This window comes from Accipiter gentilis, chromosome 28 (genome assembly GCF_929443795.1).
Source record: "Accipiter gentilis chromosome 28, bAccGen1.1, whole genome shotgun sequence".
Taxonomy (NCBI): Eukaryota; Metazoa; Chordata; class Aves; order Accipitriformes; family Accipitridae; genus Astur; species Astur gentilis.
In genome coordinates, this window is record NC_064907.1 from 21,342,783 (window position 1) to 21,364,476 (window position 21,694).

At 52.5% G+C, this 21,694-nt stretch overlaps 1 protein-coding gene across 1 annotated transcript in view; it reads right to left on the reverse strand.

The window, feature by feature from the left end:
• Nucleotides 1–394: 394 nt before the first annotated feature.
• Nucleotides 395–21,694, reverse strand: part of LOC126051671 (hexokinase-2) — a 31,463-nt gene continuing 10,163 nt past the window's right edge. Inside the window, exons 3-18 of the mRNA XM_049831202.1 lie at nucleotides 15,553–15,701; nucleotides 15,038–15,157; nucleotides 13,485–13,580; nucleotides 13,253–13,352; nucleotides 12,820–13,003; nucleotides 12,060–12,215; nucleotides 11,655–11,888; nucleotides 11,124–11,428; nucleotides 10,452–10,600; nucleotides 9,556–9,675; nucleotides 9,102–9,197; nucleotides 8,501–8,600; nucleotides 8,159–8,342; nucleotides 6,467–6,622; nucleotides 5,722–5,955; nucleotides 395–4,893 (exon numbers count right to left, since the gene is read on the reverse strand). Of these exons, the coding sequence (XP_049687159.1) occupies nucleotides 4,749–4,893; nucleotides 5,722–5,955; nucleotides 6,467–6,622; nucleotides 8,159–8,342; nucleotides 8,501–8,600; nucleotides 9,102–9,197; nucleotides 9,556–9,675; nucleotides 10,452–10,600; nucleotides 11,124–11,428; nucleotides 11,655–11,888; nucleotides 12,060–12,215; nucleotides 12,820–13,003; nucleotides 13,253–13,352; nucleotides 13,485–13,580; nucleotides 15,038–15,157; nucleotides 15,553–15,701 (2,528 nt within the window). The 3' untranslated portion in view covers nucleotides 395–4,748. The remainder of the gene's footprint in view (nucleotides 4,894–5,721; nucleotides 5,956–6,466; nucleotides 6,623–8,158; nucleotides 8,343–8,500; nucleotides 8,601–9,101; nucleotides 9,198–9,555; nucleotides 9,676–10,451; nucleotides 10,601–11,123; nucleotides 11,429–11,654; nucleotides 11,889–12,059; nucleotides 12,216–12,819; nucleotides 13,004–13,252; nucleotides 13,353–13,484; nucleotides 13,581–15,037; nucleotides 15,158–15,552; nucleotides 15,702–21,694) is intronic.

Sequence of the window (21,694 nt, forward strand, 5' to 3'; positions counted from 1 at the left end):
TTCTTCCAGGCATGAAGAACTCGCTCCTTCCCTTGCTCTCTGGGTGGTCTGGTGCTATCTGTGCCCTCCCTTGCCCTCCTGGTTGTGGAGGGACTGTCAGTGCAAAGAAACAAATCCCTTCCCAACTTCGGTCTTTCTTCCCAGTGGACAGGATGAGGGATTTGGGATAGGGTGGTGGTGCAGGTGTCCTTCCTAAGGGCTTGCGAAGGAGTCGGAGGAGCACAGAAACCCAAACACATCACAACTTACCCCAGAAAATGGGTGGTTTGGTTGTTTTTTGTGTTTTTTTTTTTTCTCTCTTTTATTTGTCACTGACTAGGAGCAGCAATCGTGGCAAAGGGGAGCTGAGAAGTACAACACCACACTCAGGAAAACGGTATGAAAAGTACAAAAATAAGGAAGCCTATATATAATATAATTGCAGTCAATTACTAAAAATAAATATTGTAATAGCAAAATAACAACATCAGGTGAATCTACAGTCACTCATTTCTGCTAGCAGCTGAACAGTCTTTGGCTTTATTTAACTCCCCCTGCCCCAAACGGAGCCAACACCCACATTAAGATGCATTTTCTTTGCTTCAGGCCAGAAAGACTCCAGACTTGTCCGGGATGTCACAAGGCAAATAATTTGACTCTTTCTCATTCCAAATTACCTTGTGACCAGGAATTGCCTCTTTGGCCTTCAATGACCACTTTTCTACCAGAGCAAGCAAAATGATCTGTCAAAAGAAGGTATTTTCCTCTCTTTATCTGCTGGAGGGAAGGAGATTATGGTGAGGTGGGGGACCAAGCCTCCCCCCCATTCCAGTTTATTTTGCTGCTGTCCTGTGCCTCACCACCCATTGCACAGGGATTTGTGTGTTTTGTCACTGGTTTACACCTGTCCCCGCTCCCCTCCCACGCACTGAACCTTTTCACCCTCTTATCTCTGTCAGATAGCCTGGCCACATTTGGATTGCCTGATAAGAAACTGCAGCACAGAAGCACCAAATTATCTCAGGTCGAACTACTTCTGAGCTGCTTCCAGGCCAGAGATCTGTGCGTCTCGGATACTCCTCAGGCTGGGTGACTGAATATGATGCTTCTCCCTACACAACCTTTGCCTCCAACAAGGGAAGAGGCAAATTCCTGTTGCAAGGCTTAGTAATTTGCTGCTTATGTATAGATATATTAAAAAAAAAAACCAACAAAACACAAAAAAAACCACAAAACCAGTAACAATAAAATCCTGTCCAAAGTACCAATGAGGAGAGAATTGCCAGGGAGGAAAGGTCAGTGTCTCCAGTTTTAGCAGACCTGTTCTCCTGCTGCCAGCACGGCCGGAGAACGTGGCAGTACAACAGCAGGAGTGCAAAGAAAATGCATCTTAATAGGAACAACCAAGCGAAACAAAAGCCATCCTAAATCCACAAAGCAGTGTTTCTTACTGGAGGAAAGAGACAGACTGGGCAAGTCAAGTTGATCAGTCTGTCGATCTCTCCCTACATAAAATAGATTTGATCTTCCCTTCATATCAATAGTTACGATTCAATCTTCCCTTCTTCATTTTAAACACATTCACATAACATCCCACAGCAACATTTTGGTGTGAGGTTACAGTCCCACTGAAGTTACAATCAGACTGTACAGCAAACGTCTCTGTTGCTCATCCCCTTTGAGACAAAAAGGAGCACAAACTTCTCAAAGTGTTTAATAAAAACCTTTCTTACAGCCAAGGGTATATCTGCAATCACAGGTTAACACGGGTGTTTTGTAACGCTTCAAGTATCGCTTTTTAACTGGGAACATTTCAGACACTGCTTTATTCTGAGTCAAAGCAAAGGGGAAGCAAAAGCTTTCAAGCTTTACAGGAGCCTCGTGGATAGCCAGGTGGGTATCCATCTGACCAAGCCCAGCCAAAAATCCTCCCTGACCTCACAGAAAGTTTAGATCCATATCCTCGAGCTTCAGCACATGGCTCCCTTGCTTTGTCAGCCCCATGGTGCTGCTGCTACCGCTAACCCCCAGACCAGATACTGCAGGACAGACCAAAAGCAGCTGTAGCTCCAGGTAATTTGTACTGCCTTTACTTCCTCTGTTCCAGGAGAAAAAGTGCTCAGCAATTCACCACCACCCTGTGAGCTGGGGGCTAATCCTTCCTGCCGCTGTAAATCACAGCCCGTCCTTTGCTGCAAAGAAAGGCAAGGCGAGCAAGGTTACCCTGCTCTGCCTGTCCTTGCTAACCAGATACTTAACTACCGACGTTTTCTTCTCACCCTTTTAGTCACCCGCTCCACAATTTGCTGAACCGGAGCCTGAATCAGCTACAAAAACAGGGCTGCCCCATAGTCCCAATCTATACTACTGTCCCACCAAAACTACAGTTGTATACAATTTAGCTCACTAACCGATGAAAACACTACCTATTTCAAAAGGGGTACAGCTGGATAAAAGTTAAAAAATACAGCCACTAATGCAACCTTCTGCACGGTGCAGCAGGTAAAAACATTTCTGTTTCAATTTTTCAGTAGACAAAATGCTGGTCTTCTCAGGAAAGAATCACACACAACTGCTTGGTACCATATTAGAGGATTTCTGTATCATCTTTCAAAAATTTATTCAACATCTTCTAAAACTTCCACTAAACTTGGTTTCTTACATCATTTCTATACACAGTCAGATTTTATTTGTTATAATTGTCTTGAGGCTTATAAAAAAATAAGCATTTAAAATGCCCAAAAAGTAATTTTGCTTTAAAATTGTGCTACTGAACTTGACCCCCAACATAGAAGAGATACTTTTGGTAATGAGGTTATCCCAAGCAGTATAAAAATATACATAAAAATAGACAAAACTCTATCCTCCAAACTGAAGGTCTGTTTGTGGGAATTATTATTTTTTGTACATCACTGGAATTTCATTATCTTCTGCTAAATATTTACAGAAACATACCCACCCCCATCTGTATGCCTCTGCCCACTCAGGCAGAGAACTGCAGCATTTAGTTCATCCGCAGGCTTTCCTGTTGGCAAAAATTAATCGCTGCTTTTCACCATGGCACACAAAGTGATGCTACGGGCACGTTCGTCCCCGGGAACGTTCACCGACAGCCCTGAGGATGCCAAATGGAAATGAGGTGACACCAACTGTTGCCGCTAACTTCATCGAGCAAGTTGAGATCGCCTTTGCCAGTGCCTCGCCGCGAGCCCATGCACGCCGTCAGCACTCGAGCGCACGTGCCCGTGCCGAGTGTTTGTTGGACCGGGACAGTGGCATGAGGGAAACGGGCTCAGACAGGGGTCCCTGCAGGCCCTTGGGTTATTTCACCACGCACTGCAATAGGAAGTGATGTGACCTTCCAGAGCAAAGCTGGCTGGGGAGGGCAGGGGGACAAAATAAAACCTCTCCTTGGGTTAAAACCAGCCTAATCCTCAAAGCTTCACTGCAGGGCCCCACTGCTCCTGTGCATCGCATCCCTGGCTTTCTGATTTCCCTTTTGTTCTGGCGATAAATTCGGAATGCCCAAACCTCTTGTACAACCGTCCTCAGGAATTTGGGTCTCTTTCTCCAGTCTACCCCAAGAAAATTTTAAATTAAAAAAATAACACAAGAAAAAAAGAAAATAAGTACTCTGTAGCATTCTTAAATGACATTAAAAGGTGAAGTCAATTCTAAGCAATATAACGCCCCCCAGACTATGTACATAAAAAGACTTAAGATCTCTTGAAACATAAATATACAGTGTATAAATCCAGGTGTCACCTAAAAGGCTGAAGACGCAGAACTATTTCACAGACAAAAAGCAAACCAAACTCACCACGCCAAGTGTAGACACACGGCCACGACGTTTGAGTGTGTGTGTATTTGCAGGGAAGACACCGACCCATCTTGGTGGTGGTTCCTTGTATCTGCACATGGACCAGGGAAGGGTGCTAGTGGTTTCCAGGGAACGTAACACAACTGTACATACATGCCACATTCCTACACTCTATTTAGGGTGCGGGTGAGAGGTCGGGAAATGGGATTAGACCCTGAGTCCCCAATTATTTCCAGGCACGTGCTCTGCTGGAGCAGTTAAAGGAGCACCTCTAACTTGGATCCAGCAGGTTCTTTAATATTGCTCACCAACAGAGATACTTGGTATCTCTCAGTGCAGACCCAGAACACGCCGGCTGAAATTCTGCACCCTGTGCTTTAAGAGTTACCATGACTTTCATGGAAATAATACAGCCTTGATCAGGGTAAAAGACTAATGGAGGTCTTTAGCCCAATCTTAAAGAGGTTTGCTTTCTACAGCACGGACACACTACGACTCTGACGTACATAAATAGGTACTAGTTACTGTAAAGTGACAATGCAGTGTCTTAATTATTCTAGCATTATCCTTTCTGCTGTTAGGGAAGATATGAGAGCGGTTAGGAGATGTGGGCAGGAGAGCTGGTGTTTGACCGAGGCTGCAAGTGGAACAGGTCCAGCTCTAACTGGAAGTATAGGTAGACAGCCAAAAGACACTTTTAGCTTTACTTGATACGCAGTTTTATGGCATGCAATAAAACTCCTAAGACAACACTTGATACAAAGCACACAGCATCTCCAGTCCCACTGGTGGTATCTCAAGAGAACAAGTAAAGCTAAGAGTCTGCTTGCGAGGGGAGGCCACGTGTGTGTGTGTGTGTGTGTGTGTGTACGGAGGGAGGGAGGGAGGGACCGGGCAGGGAAACGTCCTGTTTTGCTGAAACCAAGCTCTTCGGCAAACCTCCTTCCTTCTATCGCTGGCCAGCCTCCCGGATCCGGCAGGCCACCGCCGTGATGAGCGCTGCGCCCTTGCCGCTGCCGTCTTCCGACTGGAGGAAGGTCACTTCACACTTTGGAGACAACTGCTTCACTGTTTCGTGCATGACGGTGGAGAAGCTGGGGGAGGCAAGGAAGAGATGCTGATTTAACTTGCCTTGGGCTGAAGGTGCCAACCCCACAAGGAACAAACCACTTCACACCTATCATCACAGCTGCCTTCAGCAGAGTCTCAAACAGTGCTACAGACACAGAGAAGAAAGATGGATGGAGAGAGAGCTGCTGGGTAGGAAGCACTGGAAAGCCTAAGGCTCCATGCTTCAGCCCAAGTTCACAGTTAACACAACATAATCCTACTCTCCCTCTGCTTAGGACTAAATCTGACCCCTTCTCTAGCCCCACTAAGCCCCGAGAGCGCTAATAAACCTTAATAGCCCTGACCAGCCGCACCTGGGGGGATCTTCAGAGCCCTCCCTCTACCCATGGGCCCCTGAGCCCTATTTAAGCTCAGCCCTGTGCTTTAGTCCTTGTCTGAGCAGTGTTGTCCTGGGAGTACCAGCCTTCAGCTCAGGTATTGCCCTATTTTTGCTTGGCTGTGGGCCTTCTTGATCCAGATCATAGACTGACTTATTGGTTTACACCTGCTTCATCCCTGTGATTTTGCCTGATGATCTGGACTCCTGGCTGAACCTGGTCACCATCTTTGGGTCAGCCTGACCTTAGGTACTGGGGGACTGGGTCCTGGTGCCCCATCCTGTAGGGAGCAGCTGGCTCACGCTGTGCCTTGACAGTTTAGATAACTCTAAAGAGTGAGACCTTAAAATAACTCCTCTCCTCTCCAACTACCCCTTGAAGCTTTTCACACCGTCTCTTACTTAGCAACCCATCTGCCCAAGATGGGCAGGTGCACCAGCTTGGAAGACAACCGCGGACCACCGAGCAACTCACTGAGGGTGCAGCTTGTAGAGGGTCCCATCCACACCGACCGTGACCTTGAGGAAGTCCAGCCCGCGGTTCTCCCGGATCTTGTCCACCACAGCTGCCATGCCAGCCCCACAGAGCTGAGCTGCCCGCCGGGCCACCACTGTGCACACCTCCTTCACGATGATGCTGTCGTCGCACGTGGTCTCCAGGCCGAGGTGCTGGAGGATGGAGCGGACTTGGAGCAGGGCCAGGCAGTCGCTGGGGGGGGACACGAGGGCCAGGCAGCGTTAGGAGATGGAGCAACTTGGATGTGTGGCTTCCCCTTTCTTATCTACATCCTGCAGAGCCCAGGGACTTGCGGCTTGGGCGATACTGACCGGGGGGGCTCTACAGCTCCCCTCTAACCTCAGGTTCCAGCCCTGGATGTGGCTCTGGCGTCACATTCTCATCAGTGAGGCTATTTCAGGACAAAGCCGTTGACTGGGAGCAAGGCAGCTATTTAACCTGTGGCCCCTCGCTGTCCAGGGCAGAGGATAAGAGGCGTCTATGTTGCCAACCCCAGACATTTTCCTTGTCTCTCAACACAGGCGCTGTCAGAACCACGTGGATTTTGCTGACTTATCAACATTGTACCACCCTGTGTCATCCTAGCTCCAGACTGAGTGCTTGGCACTTCTCCCACAAGCCCTGGGAATGCTCTCCCCAAAGTACATCTCTGCTCTGATCTGCAGCTGTAAGACCAGTCCTCACCCTGCCTGTTGGACCTCACCTCTCTATCTGGGACAGGAACTTGGTCTCAAAGATCCCTCTGGTCTTCAGCCTCTCTGAGATCCGTCCCCGGAAGAGCAGCCCTCTCTTGGTGAAATCCATCAGGATGTTTCGGACGATCTCCCCCAGGTACATCCCGCTGATCATCTTCTCAAACCTGGGAAGGAGAGGGCAAGGCTGGACATCAGGACGAGAAGGGACACTGGGTCTGGATGGGGATCCCAGCTCTGCCCGATGCCTTTGACACAAACCCCTGGCCTGACACCCTGGAGCAAGTCCAGCAGCACGGTCCCCACGCTGCAGGCAGGGGACAAGGGACACATCGGTGTGTTGCAAAACCAGACTCTGCCCTGCTCATCATCCCCTGATGCTCCCTCAAGAGGCTGGTGGGGCACCGCTGAACTGTTCCTGGACACCCAGCCCCATGGATGGTCCCTTCCCAGCCCCCCCCCCAAGCCACCACGTGTGGTGGTGCCTTTCTTTCACCCTCTCCAGGCTGATTTATGAGCTCGGGAAGGCTCGCGAAGCCTTCGCATAAGTGTAATGAGTTGGGCAGTGAAGCGACCCTTGGCTGTGCCAGGAAGAATTACCCAGCTAAGACAGGGAGATATGCTGTGCTTCTCAAGGACTCCCGCTTGCCAGGCGGAGGGACGGGAGTAGGGATAGCCAGTTCTCATAAGAACCTGCAGGCAGTTCTCTGTCGTAACAACCATGAGACATTACAGTCCTCCCCTGACAATCTTGGAGCACCCCGAATCTATGTTTTGAGTTATTCTCCAACGGTCTCAGAATTTTCCAGCACAGCTGGGATTCTAGCAATTTGTTAATGATGAAAGTCAATCATCTCCCAAACCTATAAACAGCGGTGCTGAGTGAGGCCCCTTGAGCTCTCCTGGACTGCAGCAAGCTGCAACCAGCATCTCCCTCCGAGTGGGATGCCTCTCGGAGCTTGCAAACTTTCTGGTTTGAGAAAATCAGAGGTCTGTCACGGAAAACCAACACAACCTGGGCTGATTCTCTCCGCTCCTTGAGGCTCGACCCTTTGCCCATTGAGACAAATGCTGAAGCGTTCTATGTGAATATTTTCACTGACCTCGAGGAGAATTTTTAACAGGTATGCCTCTTTCTACTCTCTTTTTACTCTCTTGCATGTATTTCTTTTAGTGTCTTTATGCGTGCTTGTGTACTAATGTGAATAGTCCATAGTAAGTAAGTTAGAGCAAATATAAGTTTATACTTCATTTACTGTCATGATTTTTATTCAACTGTGAATGAATTTCAGGCTGCTATTATACTCATAATCCCTTTAGACATAAACCATTGCTCAAGTCTGGGAGTAGGAGTTGATCCAGCTGCACCTAGACTCCGACAGGAGTTTAGAAAGCAAGGGGGTCTTCTCTGAACCTCGTGACTCAACAGGAGGGTCTTAATTACCCTTTCCCACATCCCTTTTACCCTATTATGTTTTTGATCCCTATATACCTAAGTTTAGTTTGATTCTGATTTAATTTTCCTGTGTGCATTTTATCCATCTACTAAGTAATAGAGTGAACCTTGCCAACAAATTCTGTGAAGTCACACTTTTACACAAATTTCTATTAAATCATTTTGCTATTGCTAATATAACTGGAGGTCACTCTTTAAGCGATCTGAACCCCTCTCTTATTTTTCATTCCCCCGCGACACCACGCACCTTTGCTTCCCAGGGTTGAGAGACAGCTCATCCACCGCCATGTCAAACTCCGTCCGTATGTCATCCAAGCACCCGTTGTCACCAAACGCCCCCCATTCCATGTTGACGCACATCCTGCCCTCCTCCCCTTCCACCAGCTCCACGTTCCTCATCTCCTCCATGTAACAGGCATTGCTGCCTGTGCCTGCGGAGAAAGAAGCATCTTTCAATGGGGCTGTTGGAGAAGCGGGGCGCAGAGGAAAGATAAAAGCCCTCAGACAGCTTCTGCAGCCAGGAGCACCCCACAGGGACAGGTTTGGGACTGCGGGCGGAGGAACTCCATAAGAAAGCTTCAGTCCTCACCAACTATCAGCCCAACTTCGCAATACGGGTCTTCGTACCCACAGGTCATCATGGTGCCAACTGTGTCATTTACCACCGCGACCACGTCCAGGTCGAATTCCTGCAGAGGGATGGGATTGCATGGGTATTCCTGAAGGACACAGCTTGCTACATCTGCTCTTACAATTGGAAAAGGACCTGTCTGCTGAGCATGGGAGTCCTCCTGGCACCCACAGACTTCCTGCAGCCCCACACATCTGCAGGTAGATGCTCAAACCTCAAGACACAACTGCAGAGGAGCTGGCACGCAGGGGTGGCCCTGCCAGAAACAGCCCCCAGGGCAGGAGCTTTGGGGGGTCTGCACTGGGGAGACGGGCATGGTGTTCTCCTAACTCACAGAGAGACAAGTCTGCTCCAGCCCTGGCCAGAAGCCAGCTCGTAGCTCTGGGGTCTGAAAATCCAACCTCTAGCGATGACTAAGGGTGGCTGTTAAAATTCAGACACTCATTAGCCCTGGGCTCAGCCCATTAATTTGCTTTACAGGCCAATTAAAGATGCCAAAGACAGCCAGGATGTGGGAGCAAGCAGCCAGCTTCTCACAGCTACGTGAGAAGCTACTCACCTCTCTCCTGTGAATTGCCTCCTTCAGCAGGTTCACCACATCTTCTCCTTCACAGCCAGTTGCCTTGAAGCCTTTTGTCCACTTCAGGAGAATCCCCTGTTGTGGAAATACCCCACAGTAAATCACCCAGGTTGCTGGGTGAGAGGGACAGCAACCCCACGTCCACCGGCTCTTGGTGGGCACTGCCCAGCACGTGGAGGTCAGATCCTCACGCGCGGAGGATGCCTCAGCTGGGTTGTCTCCAGCGCTCAAGGGATCTGCATGTGCTTTGATGCAGCAAGGGGGCTTTTCAGACGCACCGCCAGCCCTGAGCTCCTGCCTTCCCCCTCTCTTGGGTCTCTGTCTGACCTGCCACGTGGTCAGTGATGCTGGTACATAAAGTTTCCAGTGTGCTTTGGCTTTTCAGCCAGCCCTGGGTACTGGACGTGTACGCTACCACGTGGGTTGGGGTTACCTCATCCAGGTTGTTCTGCTGGCAAGGGAAGGAGAATGTGAATCCAAGCGGGAGCGATACACCCTTCATTCCCATGTATTCCAGGAAGTCGGAGATGCAGTGGACGATGTGGTCGAAGAGCTGGGTGCGCAAAGCCAAAAGGAGAAGTTACCATCACAGGAAGAAACTCAGCTGGATGCCAGCCCGCCTGACCTACTGGAGATGTTGATCCATTCCCAAGCCAACAGGGCTTTGAACAGACCAGGGTGCTGTTCAGCTGCGCTGTGTGAGGTGAGCAAGCCCCAAACAGCTCCTTTTTCATCCTCTTCCCCACAAACAGTGTGGTCATATCACTGTGATACCTCCACCTTGCAGGTCCCCTACTGCGCCCAGAAGGGAAGGAGGGGCTAGCGGGGAGGTGAGCAGCTTCCCAGGGTTGACACAGGAATATGGTCACTCTGCAAGTTATCCCCAGAGTCCGTCTGCTAGAAATACTCCCCAGTCCCTGAGCACTGCCTGGAGTGGTTTGCAAAACTCTACCCATCTGCAAATAAGACTCTGGAGACGTCTCTCACCGCTTGTGTTGTGGTTTCTCTAGCTGGGAAACAGGGATGATGCTTATCTGCCCTTGCGGAGTGTGTGGGATTTGGGGAGGTTCAGTGATGTCTGAGACTAATGCAATTTCTAACTTAAGAACCAGTCTCAAGCTTCCTAAAGCACATTTCAAACTCCTGAGCCTTGGGCAGAACTCACTGCTCTAAAGGCAGGAGAGCACCAGCCTTCTCCAGTCCTGGTTTTGCACCCTGGAAAGCAGAGCAAGGCAAAAACAGTTCCCGTGGTCAGCCAGCACTACTGCCTGCCACTTCTGCTGCCAGGGAAGATGCCACAGTTTTCCACCTCCGGCTGCCCATCCTCACCTCCTCTCCCGTCCCCTGCATGATCTCCACTGGGATGGAGTAGATCTTGTTGTGCATCTCAACACCACGCCTCATCCCATTCCTGACGCGCACCAGCAGCACACGGAAATTGGTACCTCCCAGGTCCAGGGCGAGGAAATCTCCTTTTTCTGAAACCCAAGAGAGAATCGTTAGGAGAGAGATCCCAACAAGGGACATCCTGAATGTGGCACAAAGCTGATCCAAATCTGCCCTCTTCCTGGGGGAAGACCAGGAACCAAGACGTGGCTGGGAATGGAGAACAGCAGGTACACGTAGGAACATGATGGCGAGGTTTGCTCCAGACTTGGGGAGATCGCAGGGCTTCAAGCCAAGGGGCAGGCGCACACCCAAGCCACTGACAGAACTGGGAGCACAACCCAGGACAATGGTGGTGAGAAACCTGGGGCAGCGAAAACCACAGTGAAAGCCAGGCTTTGTGTTAAGTCAAGTGCAGAACGTCCTGGAGGCTCAGCCACTTTTCCCAGTATCATACTGGAGGGTAAAAAGCTTTGTGCCACTCCCACCGCAAAGAGGGAACTGGCCATGGCAAAGGTCCCATCCCTTCCCAAAGCGGTGCAGATGCTGGGAGTAGCGATGCTGGCTCTTTGCCTTACACAGGACATACGTGGGCTTATACACAGGGTACATCACCTGTCCCATCTGGAGTTGAGCACACGTAGGTGGGAAGCATTTTCACCGCTGCCTCCTCGTGCGTCTCCTTGCCCAAACCCTTCTCCATCTCTAGCCTCATCCTTTGCTTCACCTCCAGGAGCTGCTCGTGGCTCAGCTTGAGCGCCTCCAAAATCTTCTGCCGTGCTTTGTGCTGGGCGGCCAGTCTGTAGGCCACCGCCGTCACCATGGCTGCCCCTTTGCCACTTCCATCTTCTGACCGCACGAAACGGATCTCGCAGTCCGGTAGCAGCTTCCGCACCGTCTTATGGAGGCGCCGGGCAAAGCTACGGAGGAGGAAAGAGGACCTGAGTATGCCATCGCAGGTGATGTGACCCTCTGGGGTTGTAAATGACTGGGGCCCCTTTGGGATCCAAATAGAGGTGCCCGGGGGAGTATTTGGAGATGCTCTGCTTGTGCCAAGCTTTATCCGCTGCCGGCAGGAACAGATTTGTGCTCTCTCACCCTCTCTCTCTCTCTCCCCACCAGCCTTGCCTATCTTCATGGACTCACTGAGGATGCTTCTTGTAGACAGAGCCATCCACGCCAACCGTGGACCGCAGCCGGTCCACCCCCTTGTTCTCCTTGATGCGTCGCAGCACAGCTGCCAGGGTGGCCCCGCACAGGTTGGCCGAGCGGGTAGAGACGATCTGGCAGATGCGGTGGGTGGCCACACAGTCTTCGTGAGATGGCTCCAGGCCCAGCTTGGTGAGGATCTCATGGGCTTTCTGCAGTCCTTCTTTCTCCCTGCGCATCAAAGAACAAAAAAGGATTCATGCCTGGAAATCCAACTTTTGCCATCTGAAGTGTCCTGGTTTGCTCAGTCGCTGGATAGCCCTGTAATGGGTCCTCTTTTCCCCCAGCACAGATGTCAGGAGATGGGCTGGGACCCCAGGAAACCATCCGGATCCCACTTACTTCTCAATAGCAGAGACATATCTGGTCTCAAAGTGGCCAGTAGTGAGCAGATCTGGTGTGAGCCTTCCTCCAAACAAGAGCCCTTCCTTGGCCATCTTCACCAGGATGAGTCTGACCAGCTCTCCCATGTACATCCCACTGATCATCTTCTCAAACCTGCCAACAGGGAAGCACAAGATGCATTTGTCTGGCTGCGTGTGCCGTGAGGCGGCCACAGGTTGACCCTAAAAACACTTGGCAGCCTTCCAGGCCCAAACGCCATCTGGGTAACCTCTTTCCAGAGTAGTTTATCCCACCACTGAGAAAATAAAGCCATGTTGACATAACCATCGTTCTGCAAGAAGAACTTACGGCTACATGGAGGGGGTCTGTCAGTTTGCAGAGACCCCCCCTCCAAATCCCACCCACGCTGCCAGAAGCCATTTGGGGAATGGGAGATCTGTAGGACTTGGATGTGGACATTAGGTGGTGGTGTTTGCCTTGGCTGGCAGATAACTTCATTGGCGGGAGAAAGAAACAGAAATCAACGCATTCAAGGGAAAGGCTCACGAGGGAAGCAAGTGTTGAGTGGTTCAGTTGGGTGTACCAACCCAAACTTGTGATACAGTCCCTATTTGCATTGGTGGAGCTGGCACGGCGGAGGATGTGGTGACCTAGTTAACTAGGACGACCTCTTCGGTCCCACTAACGCCAGCGCAATGGGAGGACGGACAATGCAAAGCAAACCCCGAGCCTGAGCCGAAGCCAAGAATCTGCTTACAATTGTTTGCCAGGGTTGAGCGAGCCCATGTCTATCTCCCGGTCGAACTCTGTCCGGATGTCGTTGAGCACACCGTCGTCACCAAAGGCCCCCCACTCCATGTTGATGCACATCCGACCTTCGTCCCCTTCCACCAGGTCAATGTGCCTCATCTCCTCCATGTAACAGGCGTTGGTACCAGTACCTGAACCAAGCAGCGTGACACGGTGAGACAGGATGCTGCCTTTCCCTTATTCCCCATAATTACCAACAGCCAAACGCACCATAGAAAGCAGAGATGGAAGAAGGCGAACATTGGGCAATGCTGGTTTTCTAACATCGCTATACCCTTTCTTTTTCCCCAAAAAAACCCTGAAACCTGCAAGAAATGTGATCTCCTTCTGGAGTTCCTGCAGAGGTGGACCCCAATTCTCCCCCCCTTGCTGCAGCTCACCAACAATGAGGCCAACTTCACAGTTATGATCATCATAGCCACAGGTCATCATGGTCCCAACGGTGTCATTCACCACAGCCACGATGTCAATGTCAAAGTCCTGAGATGGTGGAGAGGAGAGAGATTGAGTCAGCGTGGCCAAACCAGACCAAAACATCTCTGCTGTCACGGCGGAGCCTTAAGTATCCTGTCCCATCCCCCCAGGAGGTGACAGGCCTGCCCAACCTCTTACCCCTCTTTTCTTGATGGACTTGCGCAGCATCGACACTACGTCTTTCCCCTCCACGCTGCTGCATTTGAATCCCTTCGTCCAAGTAACGAGGATGCTCTACGGAGAAACAGCAAGAAGGAATGCTCGGAGGACAGACCCACCAAGCCACGTGTCTCAAGGGCTCCCTGGTGCAAGGGAAGGGCTGGACGGACACACAGGTCAGTCCTTCCTTATTATCAGCTTGCAAGCTGTAGTATCAGCAATAATTTCCGCGTCTCTGCGCAGATAAAGTTTATGGCCACGAAATAGCACACGAGTTGCTCGTTGCTCCTGCTGGCAGGAGGGAACGTGATTCCAGTGACTGGGTTTTATGGAGCCCTGGAGCAAAACCTGCTCCCAAGCCTATGGAGAGCTCCTTGACCCATCCCCGAGGGATAGGGGTCTCGCCATCCCCTGTGGCTGGAGGCATCAGGTGTGACCCCACCCAGCAGAGCCATTGTAGTCACCTGGCCGGAGGCTGAGCTGAGCCTTCGGGGAAGGGAGGGGACTCAGCTGCATCCAAAATCTCCAGCCCTAGAGCCCCAGATGCCTTAGTGAGCCAAACACCTGCCCTGCCTGACAGATGGGGAAACTAAGGCACAGAGAGAAGCCAAGCAGATGAGGTCACCGGGGACAGATGCTTCCTCTCTCAGCTTCTCTCTCTTTTTTTTTTTTCTTTTTTTTTTTTTTTACAGACCCTGCTTCTACCACGAGGAAAGCATTAATCTTCTTCCTCATTACTTTTGCTGAATCGCTCAGGCACAGGAGCATGACTTGCCCCATCCCTGGTACAAAATGCCGCTGCGCTCCTCACCCAGGGAGGACGTGCTGGATCGCCAGCACGCCATGGAGCCGCCCTCCTTTCCGATCCTGCTTGGGAAGCCGGGTGAGATAAGGGCAAGGAAAGCACTGCCCCCCCACCCCCCCCACCCAAGAGCAAGAGCCAGGCAGAGGCCGTGGGTGGCAGGCGAGGGGCCACGTGCCTCAGCTGGGCTCTGCTTGCCGAGATGTTTAGTCTCCCAGCAAGGTCACTGGCTCCCGGCGGAGAGCCGGTGCAGCTGAGCGGAGCTGACAGCCATCGATTCCCGGCTGCCCGGAGTACGGCGAGCAGCCGGGGCAGGTGACACCCCCTCCCTCCCTCTCCCTGCGCTGGCTGCGTGATGGGGAATGTGATGCTCGGCACGTCTGGGCTGCCTTTGGCTGCGGGCGGCTGGAGCTGCTCTCGCCCGCCACAGCCGCTCTCCTTGAGCTCTGTCTGCAGAGGGGAAAAAGCTGCATTCCGCGGAGGCATCCATGCACAGCGGAGCAACCGGCACATTAAACATCACCTCCCGGACCCCTGCAAGCCCCGGAATGCATCTTTTGCTCCCATCAGCACCAAGACCTTACACGCTACCCAAACCCAACGAGCCTAATTAAAAGCGCAGGCTAAATTGGTGTGGGACAACTATTGCTCCCAGAGAGAGCTCGCCCCCATCCCACTGCATCCCAGGCTCAGCCACAACCCTCGGCAAGGAGGCAAGACCTTCACTCACCTCATCCAGCTTGGTCTGGTGACACGGGAAGGAGAAGGTGAACCCAAGGGGGAGTTTCTTGTCTTTGATTTTCAGCTTCTCCATGAAGTTGGCCAAGCACTCAGCAATGTGGTCAAAGAGCTGAAATAAAGGCAAAGAGTGAGCCCTTGCCCTGCTGTCCCAACTAAGACGATGCACCGGAACAGTGCCGGCATCCCTGCCTGCTTGAGGGACCGGTGGTCTGTCACCCACATGACACCTCCGTGGTCCTCACCCATCATGGCTACTTGGTGTCAGGAATTAATAGCTCCGGGCAAAGGAAGGCAAGGATCTACCTGGATCCTGCCGGGCAAGGCAGCAATAGGGTGCTGCTCCAACCCCATTACACAGCTTGGGGGTTTTGGGGTGACACCAGACCTCCCTTCAGGCAGGAGAACTGCCCCAAAATGGGTGGTTCTCCCCATGGCAAGGGAAGCCCTGGAGTTGGGGGGCTTCCCAGGAGAGCAGGGATGGAGGAGGAGAGGGGTTGAACCCACCTGCACCCCGCTGCCTCGCATGAGTTCCTCAGGGATGGCGTAGATCTGATTCTCCATTTCAACCTTCTGCAGGCCGTTGTCAGACACCTTCACTCTCAGCACACGGAAATTGGTGCCACCGAGGTCCAGTGCCAAGAAGTCCCCATCCTCTGCGGGAACCCAGACAAGAACAACCATTTAACTCGGCGGGTCCCTTTCAGCAGTATCAGTGCCTGCGCCAGACAGCCCCAGAGTAGGCGAGGAAGTAACCGGCCACCTCACAAATAAGAGGGTAAGGTATGACTTTTTAAAATTTTTTTTTTAATTTTATTTATTATTATATTTGGTAGGTTTTTGTATTTTATCAGAGCTGTGGCTGTATTTCCTGCCCTTCCTCTGCACCCCTGGCACCCCCATAGCTGATGGGAGTTCAAAGCAACATCTTTGAGACGTATCCTGATGCCCTGGGTAGGGCATGCAGAGGCAGTGGCTGAGCGAGATGCACATCGGCTGGCAGGAGGACAGATCCCACCGGCTCCATCCAGACAAGCCCATGCCCAAACCGACAGCGCTCCCAGGGGAGGAGAGCTCCAGCCTCGGGCTCCATAAGGAAGAAGGCGGCAGAGACGTTCCTGGCCCTGTTGATGTAGGATGCTCATGAAAGCTCCTCAATCTCCAGCCCAAGCAGTTAAAACCCTGCTAGCCAGCTGTTGAAACCCTAGAGTTTGGCTAAAAATTTGATACATGGAAAAAAACCCTCATGTTCAGGCTTGGCTGCCACAGTCCAGGACAACCTTCCCCTGCCTTGCCCCAGGAATCCCATGCACTCCTGGCATGTGGCTTCTCGCCGAAGGCAAGATTGAAAGGTGTAAGCAGGAAACCAGGGAGGAAAAAAAAATCCAAAAGACCTTCAGGGCCTCATTGCTGTCTTCCCCGCGCAGACGTGGGAAGCAATTTCTCCATCGGTGTTGGCCAAGAGGAGACCCGGGTCCTGCTGCCTCCAAGACCCAAGGGCTGAACCCAGCAGGTCTCACCTCCTGTTTTGTTTTTATCGTACCAGGGACCAAGGCAGCTCGCTGAATTTTGGACCAACTGAGACCCGGGATGTGGGAAAAGCGCCAAGCTGGCTGTTTTAAATACCTAGCAGTGTGGGGAGAGGGATGGGGGAAAGCCCTCTATCAGCACTGTTTGATTTCTGAATGCATTAAATGTGCTGTGCTGGCTCCCCCGGGCAGATTACAGCGCCCGGGGGCCGCATTGTGCCCGCCGATGCTTTTACAAAGGGGCTACAGTTGAAACAAAAAGTGTGGTTTATTAGTATTCAAATGACACCAGGCCAGCCAGCATCTCCAGTGACTCCAGCTGAAAAGGCAGCTCGCTGTCCAAGCCTGCGGGGCGTCCATCTGTCCTGGCATCTTTCCTGGGGCTGACCCTCCGAGGACTCGGGGTGAGGGAACCGGGGACGGCGACGGACTCTGGGCCTGGGCTGAGAGCAGCTTTATAAAGTCCCTCTGCAGCTGAAAAGGTCTATTAAAAGCAGTCCTCGTGCTCCGAGGAAATGAGATGAGGAATAAGAGGGGCTCAGAGGTCTTGAGCAGCATTCAACAGCCTTGCCGCTCGGGATGGAGAACGGGGGGAGCACTCGGGGGGGGGGGGGGTCAGTACATCACCCCAGGGGTGATGCAGGGCAGGTCGGGTCCCGGCTCTCAGTGGTACCAGCCCATGCCAAGCCCCACTGTGCAGGCTGCGATGCCCTGGCTGCAGTCCCGATTAAGGTTATACCCCAAGATCAACCAGACGGCGGGACGAGGAGACGCTGAGGCAGTTACACCGTTATTTTAACAAAAGCTGAAGTTCAGCCGAGTCCTTGTACGGGCTCTGGCCAACCCTCGCATCATCTCTGGAGCAACGCGCACACCCCCTGCAGGAGCCGTTAACCCGGAACCATGGAGCACTCCAAACCTGGACCCCATCAAAGCTTTGCAACTCATCCCTCCTCGAGTAACACCCTCGGCATAGCTCTGAGTGAGGCAGCGTAGCCAAGGGCTGTCCCGTTCAGCGGTTATGGGGTCGGAGAACAGCACGGGAGCTGGCGGAGCACCAAAAGTTGGGGCCGTCAAACCCTGAATATTCATTTCTCCTCCTCGCCTCGCACCCGTGTTGACCCTTTGCAGGGATGAGGTTTAAACCAGTTTGGCAGCTCGTTTTGCAGACCGTCTGCCAGCCACAGGGCATGCCTTGGCCCTGTCTCTTTACACAGGATGCTGAAAAATGCACCAGGAAAACCCTCAGCGAAGCTCCTCGCTGTCCTGATGTCACCGGTAAGCCCACTGTGGGGATTTAGTCTCGGCCACGGATGGGCAGAGCTGGACGCGATGCCTGGCTGGGCACAGCTGACACCAAGTTCTGCCCCAAACACGGGTCGAGCCACACTCCTGCTTCCCTTGCTGTCGACACAGATGCCGTTCTGCTTGCTAGCGGAGAATGAAAACTACTTCAGGAGGCTGATAAATATGCTAGGGCTAAGGGTGCTTGAGCCAAGACGGTCACAGGTTGCTCAGCTCCTTGGAGATAACGTGGGGAACCCAGGAGCATCCCAAAAATAAAAAGGCCAGGGAGCCACGGATGGGGCTGTCCTCTTGTCCCGCCCAGCTCTCCGCATACCCAATATTTTGGCCACACCGCCCCTGTGAGGCTCGTTGCCCACAGAGCTGTATCAAACCAGCTTTCCTTTGACCTGCTGCCCGCCGACCCTCACCACGAAGCAGCAGCGGGACCCAACGTAACAACCAAAAATCCCCCTTACAAGCTGCTCAGCAGTCACGGGGAGAGGTACAAGTGGTTTGAGTGGTGACTGCTGAAGTCAAGGGGTGGATTTCCAGGCAGATCAGCTTTGCAGGTGGAAAAAGGCAGCAAAATCTCCCTTGGAAATTTCCCAGGCTGAAGCAAGAGAGACGCATGATGGGCTCCGCTGGCTGATACCACATCTGGGTCCTCCCTCTGATTAGGGCTCTCTCGTTACGTGATAAGATAGAGGCTGCGATGCTGAGCTCAAAAACCAAATAGCAAGGGTAAGTGTGGAGCTCTGAATCTAAGGGTCTGTTTCCTCTCAGCAAACCACCTAAAAGTGACTGTTTAGTGCCTTTAAAAATGCCTGCGCTCCCTGGAAAAAAGCATGGGGCAAAGCGGGCAGAGGAGCTCTGCCGTCCTTAGAAATGCAGCTGGGGCCAGGGGACCGGAGCATCGTATGCCAGAACATGCCCCAGCGTCTCGGAGGTCGGTCACTCCATCCCTCTCATCTCAAACCTCAAGGCTTCCAACCTGACTGCAATCCCATTTTGTAGGAATCTTTGGTCAAATTGGCTAAATAAAAAAAATAGGAGGAAGAGAAAAAGCTGGAGCAGGTCCAGGCTCTGCCCCCCAGGGAGATGCAGGAGAAGGCGGACGGTCAGACCCCGGCATTTCCCACGGTGAGCCCTGTCTGCGGGCGCCCTTGCCAGCCCTACCCTGCCTCCTTTCAGCAAGTTGACAGGCTTTGAGCAGAAGAAAGAATATAAAAGCCTCGGTGCTCGCGTCAGCATCTCCACCGAATTAGCGCTGGAGAGCAGCAAAGGGGCTTATGATGTACTGGGCATGAAATACTGGGGTTGTAGCAACAAAAGATCTGGGTTTAACCTGGTGGTTTGTTTTGGACAGAATTGGGGCCAGCAAAGAGCAACTCACACTGACCACAGCAAAAGTCATCTGGCAGTGATTCCCCAACGTGATTCCTTGCTGGGGACTGCAGTAAATCGCCCCGCAAGGGGCTCTGGGCGTGAAAAAAGCATTTTCTTTAAAGCCTTTCAAGACCATGGGCCAGGCGAGCTGGTTTTGTTGCAGAAGCAGCTGGTTATCGGCAGGAACTGTGCCCACCGGCCAAGGGAAGGGTGTTGTGAAGAACCATCCTTTGAATTTCCAGGGGTTTGACCACCAAAGTCCTGCAACATCCTCCTGAAAACTCCAGACCGTGGATATCAGCTGCTGGGGCTTAACGGAGGATGCACCAGCAGATCCTCATGTCAACATCAGCATGGAGGAGGAAATGCAGTGACACTTGCAAAGCCTGGAAAAAACGGGAAAGGAGCAGGGAGGAAGGTGGTGTTTGCACTAAGCAATGACAGCCCTTGCTCAGAGTCCCTGGGGCTCCAAGGAAAAGTTTATTTGGGGTCTGTTTTCCCCCACCAGCCTGCAGTACGATGCACACTAACCACGCTGCAAGCACGGCACAGCGGGCTTTTTGGTTGAAGCTGGAGCCAAGCAAAGCAAGGAAAGTTGCTTTTAGGAGAGATCCCGCTTCAGAAGCAGAAATTCCCCCCGTCTTTATCACGTTGCATCAGGAACGGTGAAGGTACCACGAGCCAAACCCACGCGGCACTGAGGAGAGTGGAGTGGTCGGGACCCTGGTCTGTGTTTTGACTTAATCTCGCAGATGTGACCTTGTATTTCTATAAGCACCTCTCAGCCGCCTGGATCCCGGGGAGTTGCCGGCTGTGCATTAAATGGGGCATAATCCGAAAGCAGAGACGACTCGTGCTGTAGCACGGAGGGGAAGGAAGGGCAGGGATGCTTTGCAGGAGGAAGGTGCGGAGCCCCTGAAGCCAGCGTGGCACCGGCATAGGGGCAGAGCTGGCGTGGCCACAAGCAGGGCTGGAGCAGAGGAATAACCTGTCTTTCGGGTGGGAGGCAGCTGCTGATACCTGAAGTGGGTGGGAGCGGGACTTTGTGCCCAGCCAAAGACAGACTTTGCCCAGAAGCTTCAAAAAAAAAGCGGAAGAAGGAAGGGCGCACCCCTGGATGTTGAGCTCTTCCTAAGCTGCCGTCATGCCGTCTCGTCACAAAGCCGACGTGCCAGGGGAGCTGGCACCGAGCCCCCACCTTGGGCTGGCCTCAGCTTGCCCCCACGTGCCACCTTCCAGGCCCCCCCCCCCCCCCAGCCTCCAAAACCCAACAGCAGAGACACCAATGCCGCTCACGGCCTGGATCCAGCTGGAGCCATACAGGGAATCCCAGCTCTTGGCTCCCCAGGGACTTGCTTGAAAACCTCCCGCTTTCCAGTTCCTGGGCAGCTGCAGCCCCGTGCCTGCCCCAGCATTCCATTCCCGTAACATTTTCCGTGCTGCCGTGCCCCTTTCCTTGCTGTGCCGAGCTTGCTTTGGGTGAGAAATGCCAGCTGGGACGCTGGAGAAGCTGCAAATCGGGAGGATAAGGTGAAGGAAGCCGAGGCTCGTTCTTTTAAGGGCAAGGAGAGGGATTGCACCTTCTCCCTAATATGGGTCAGGGTGCTGAGAGCTTTGCTGCTGCCTCTTGGGAGCTCTGACACACGCTCCGCCAGCACCCAGCACCTTTGGCTGCAATAGTTCCCGTGCCCAGGGGCGGAATTCTGGCAATCCCTATAATTAAAAATATTCTTAAACATTTAAATAGATTGAAATCTCGCTCCTGGGGCAGGCAGCCAGGTCCAGCTTTTGGGTGTATGTGCACCGGGGGGGGGCCGAGCACGCAGGATGCAGCAGGCAGGATGGCTCTGGGTGCAAGGGATGCTTCAATGCTTAAAGGGGGCTTATAAGAAAGATGGGGAATGACTTTTTAGCAGGGCCTGTAGCAATAGGACAAGGAGTAATGGTTTTAAAGTAAAAGAGGGCCGATTCAGACTAGATATAAGGAAGAAATTTTTACAATGAGGGTGGTGAAGCAGTGGCACAGGTTGTCCAGAGAGGTGGTCGCTGCCCCATCCCTGGGAACGTTCCAGGTCAGGGTGGACGGGGCTCTGAGCAACCTGATCTAGTTGAAGATGTCCCTGCTCATGGCAGGGGGGTTGGACTAGATGACCTTTAAAGGTCCCTTCCAACTCAAACTATTCTGTGATGCCTGTGACTCCCCAGGGACTTGTCTCCTCAGACCTCACCAAGATGTTCCCAGCAAACACCCGCCCAGAGCTGGCCAGTGACTCAGACCTTCAGCTCATCACCTTGGTCTTTGCCTCGAGACAGCGGACAGCCAGCAGCAATGGGGTTTTTTGGCTGTTTGAGCACGGCTACCTCTCGGATACGCCCTATTTAACACCATCACTCAACCAGCAGGCTCACACTGGCTCTGCATGCTTCTCAGGAGAGGAAACTCCAGT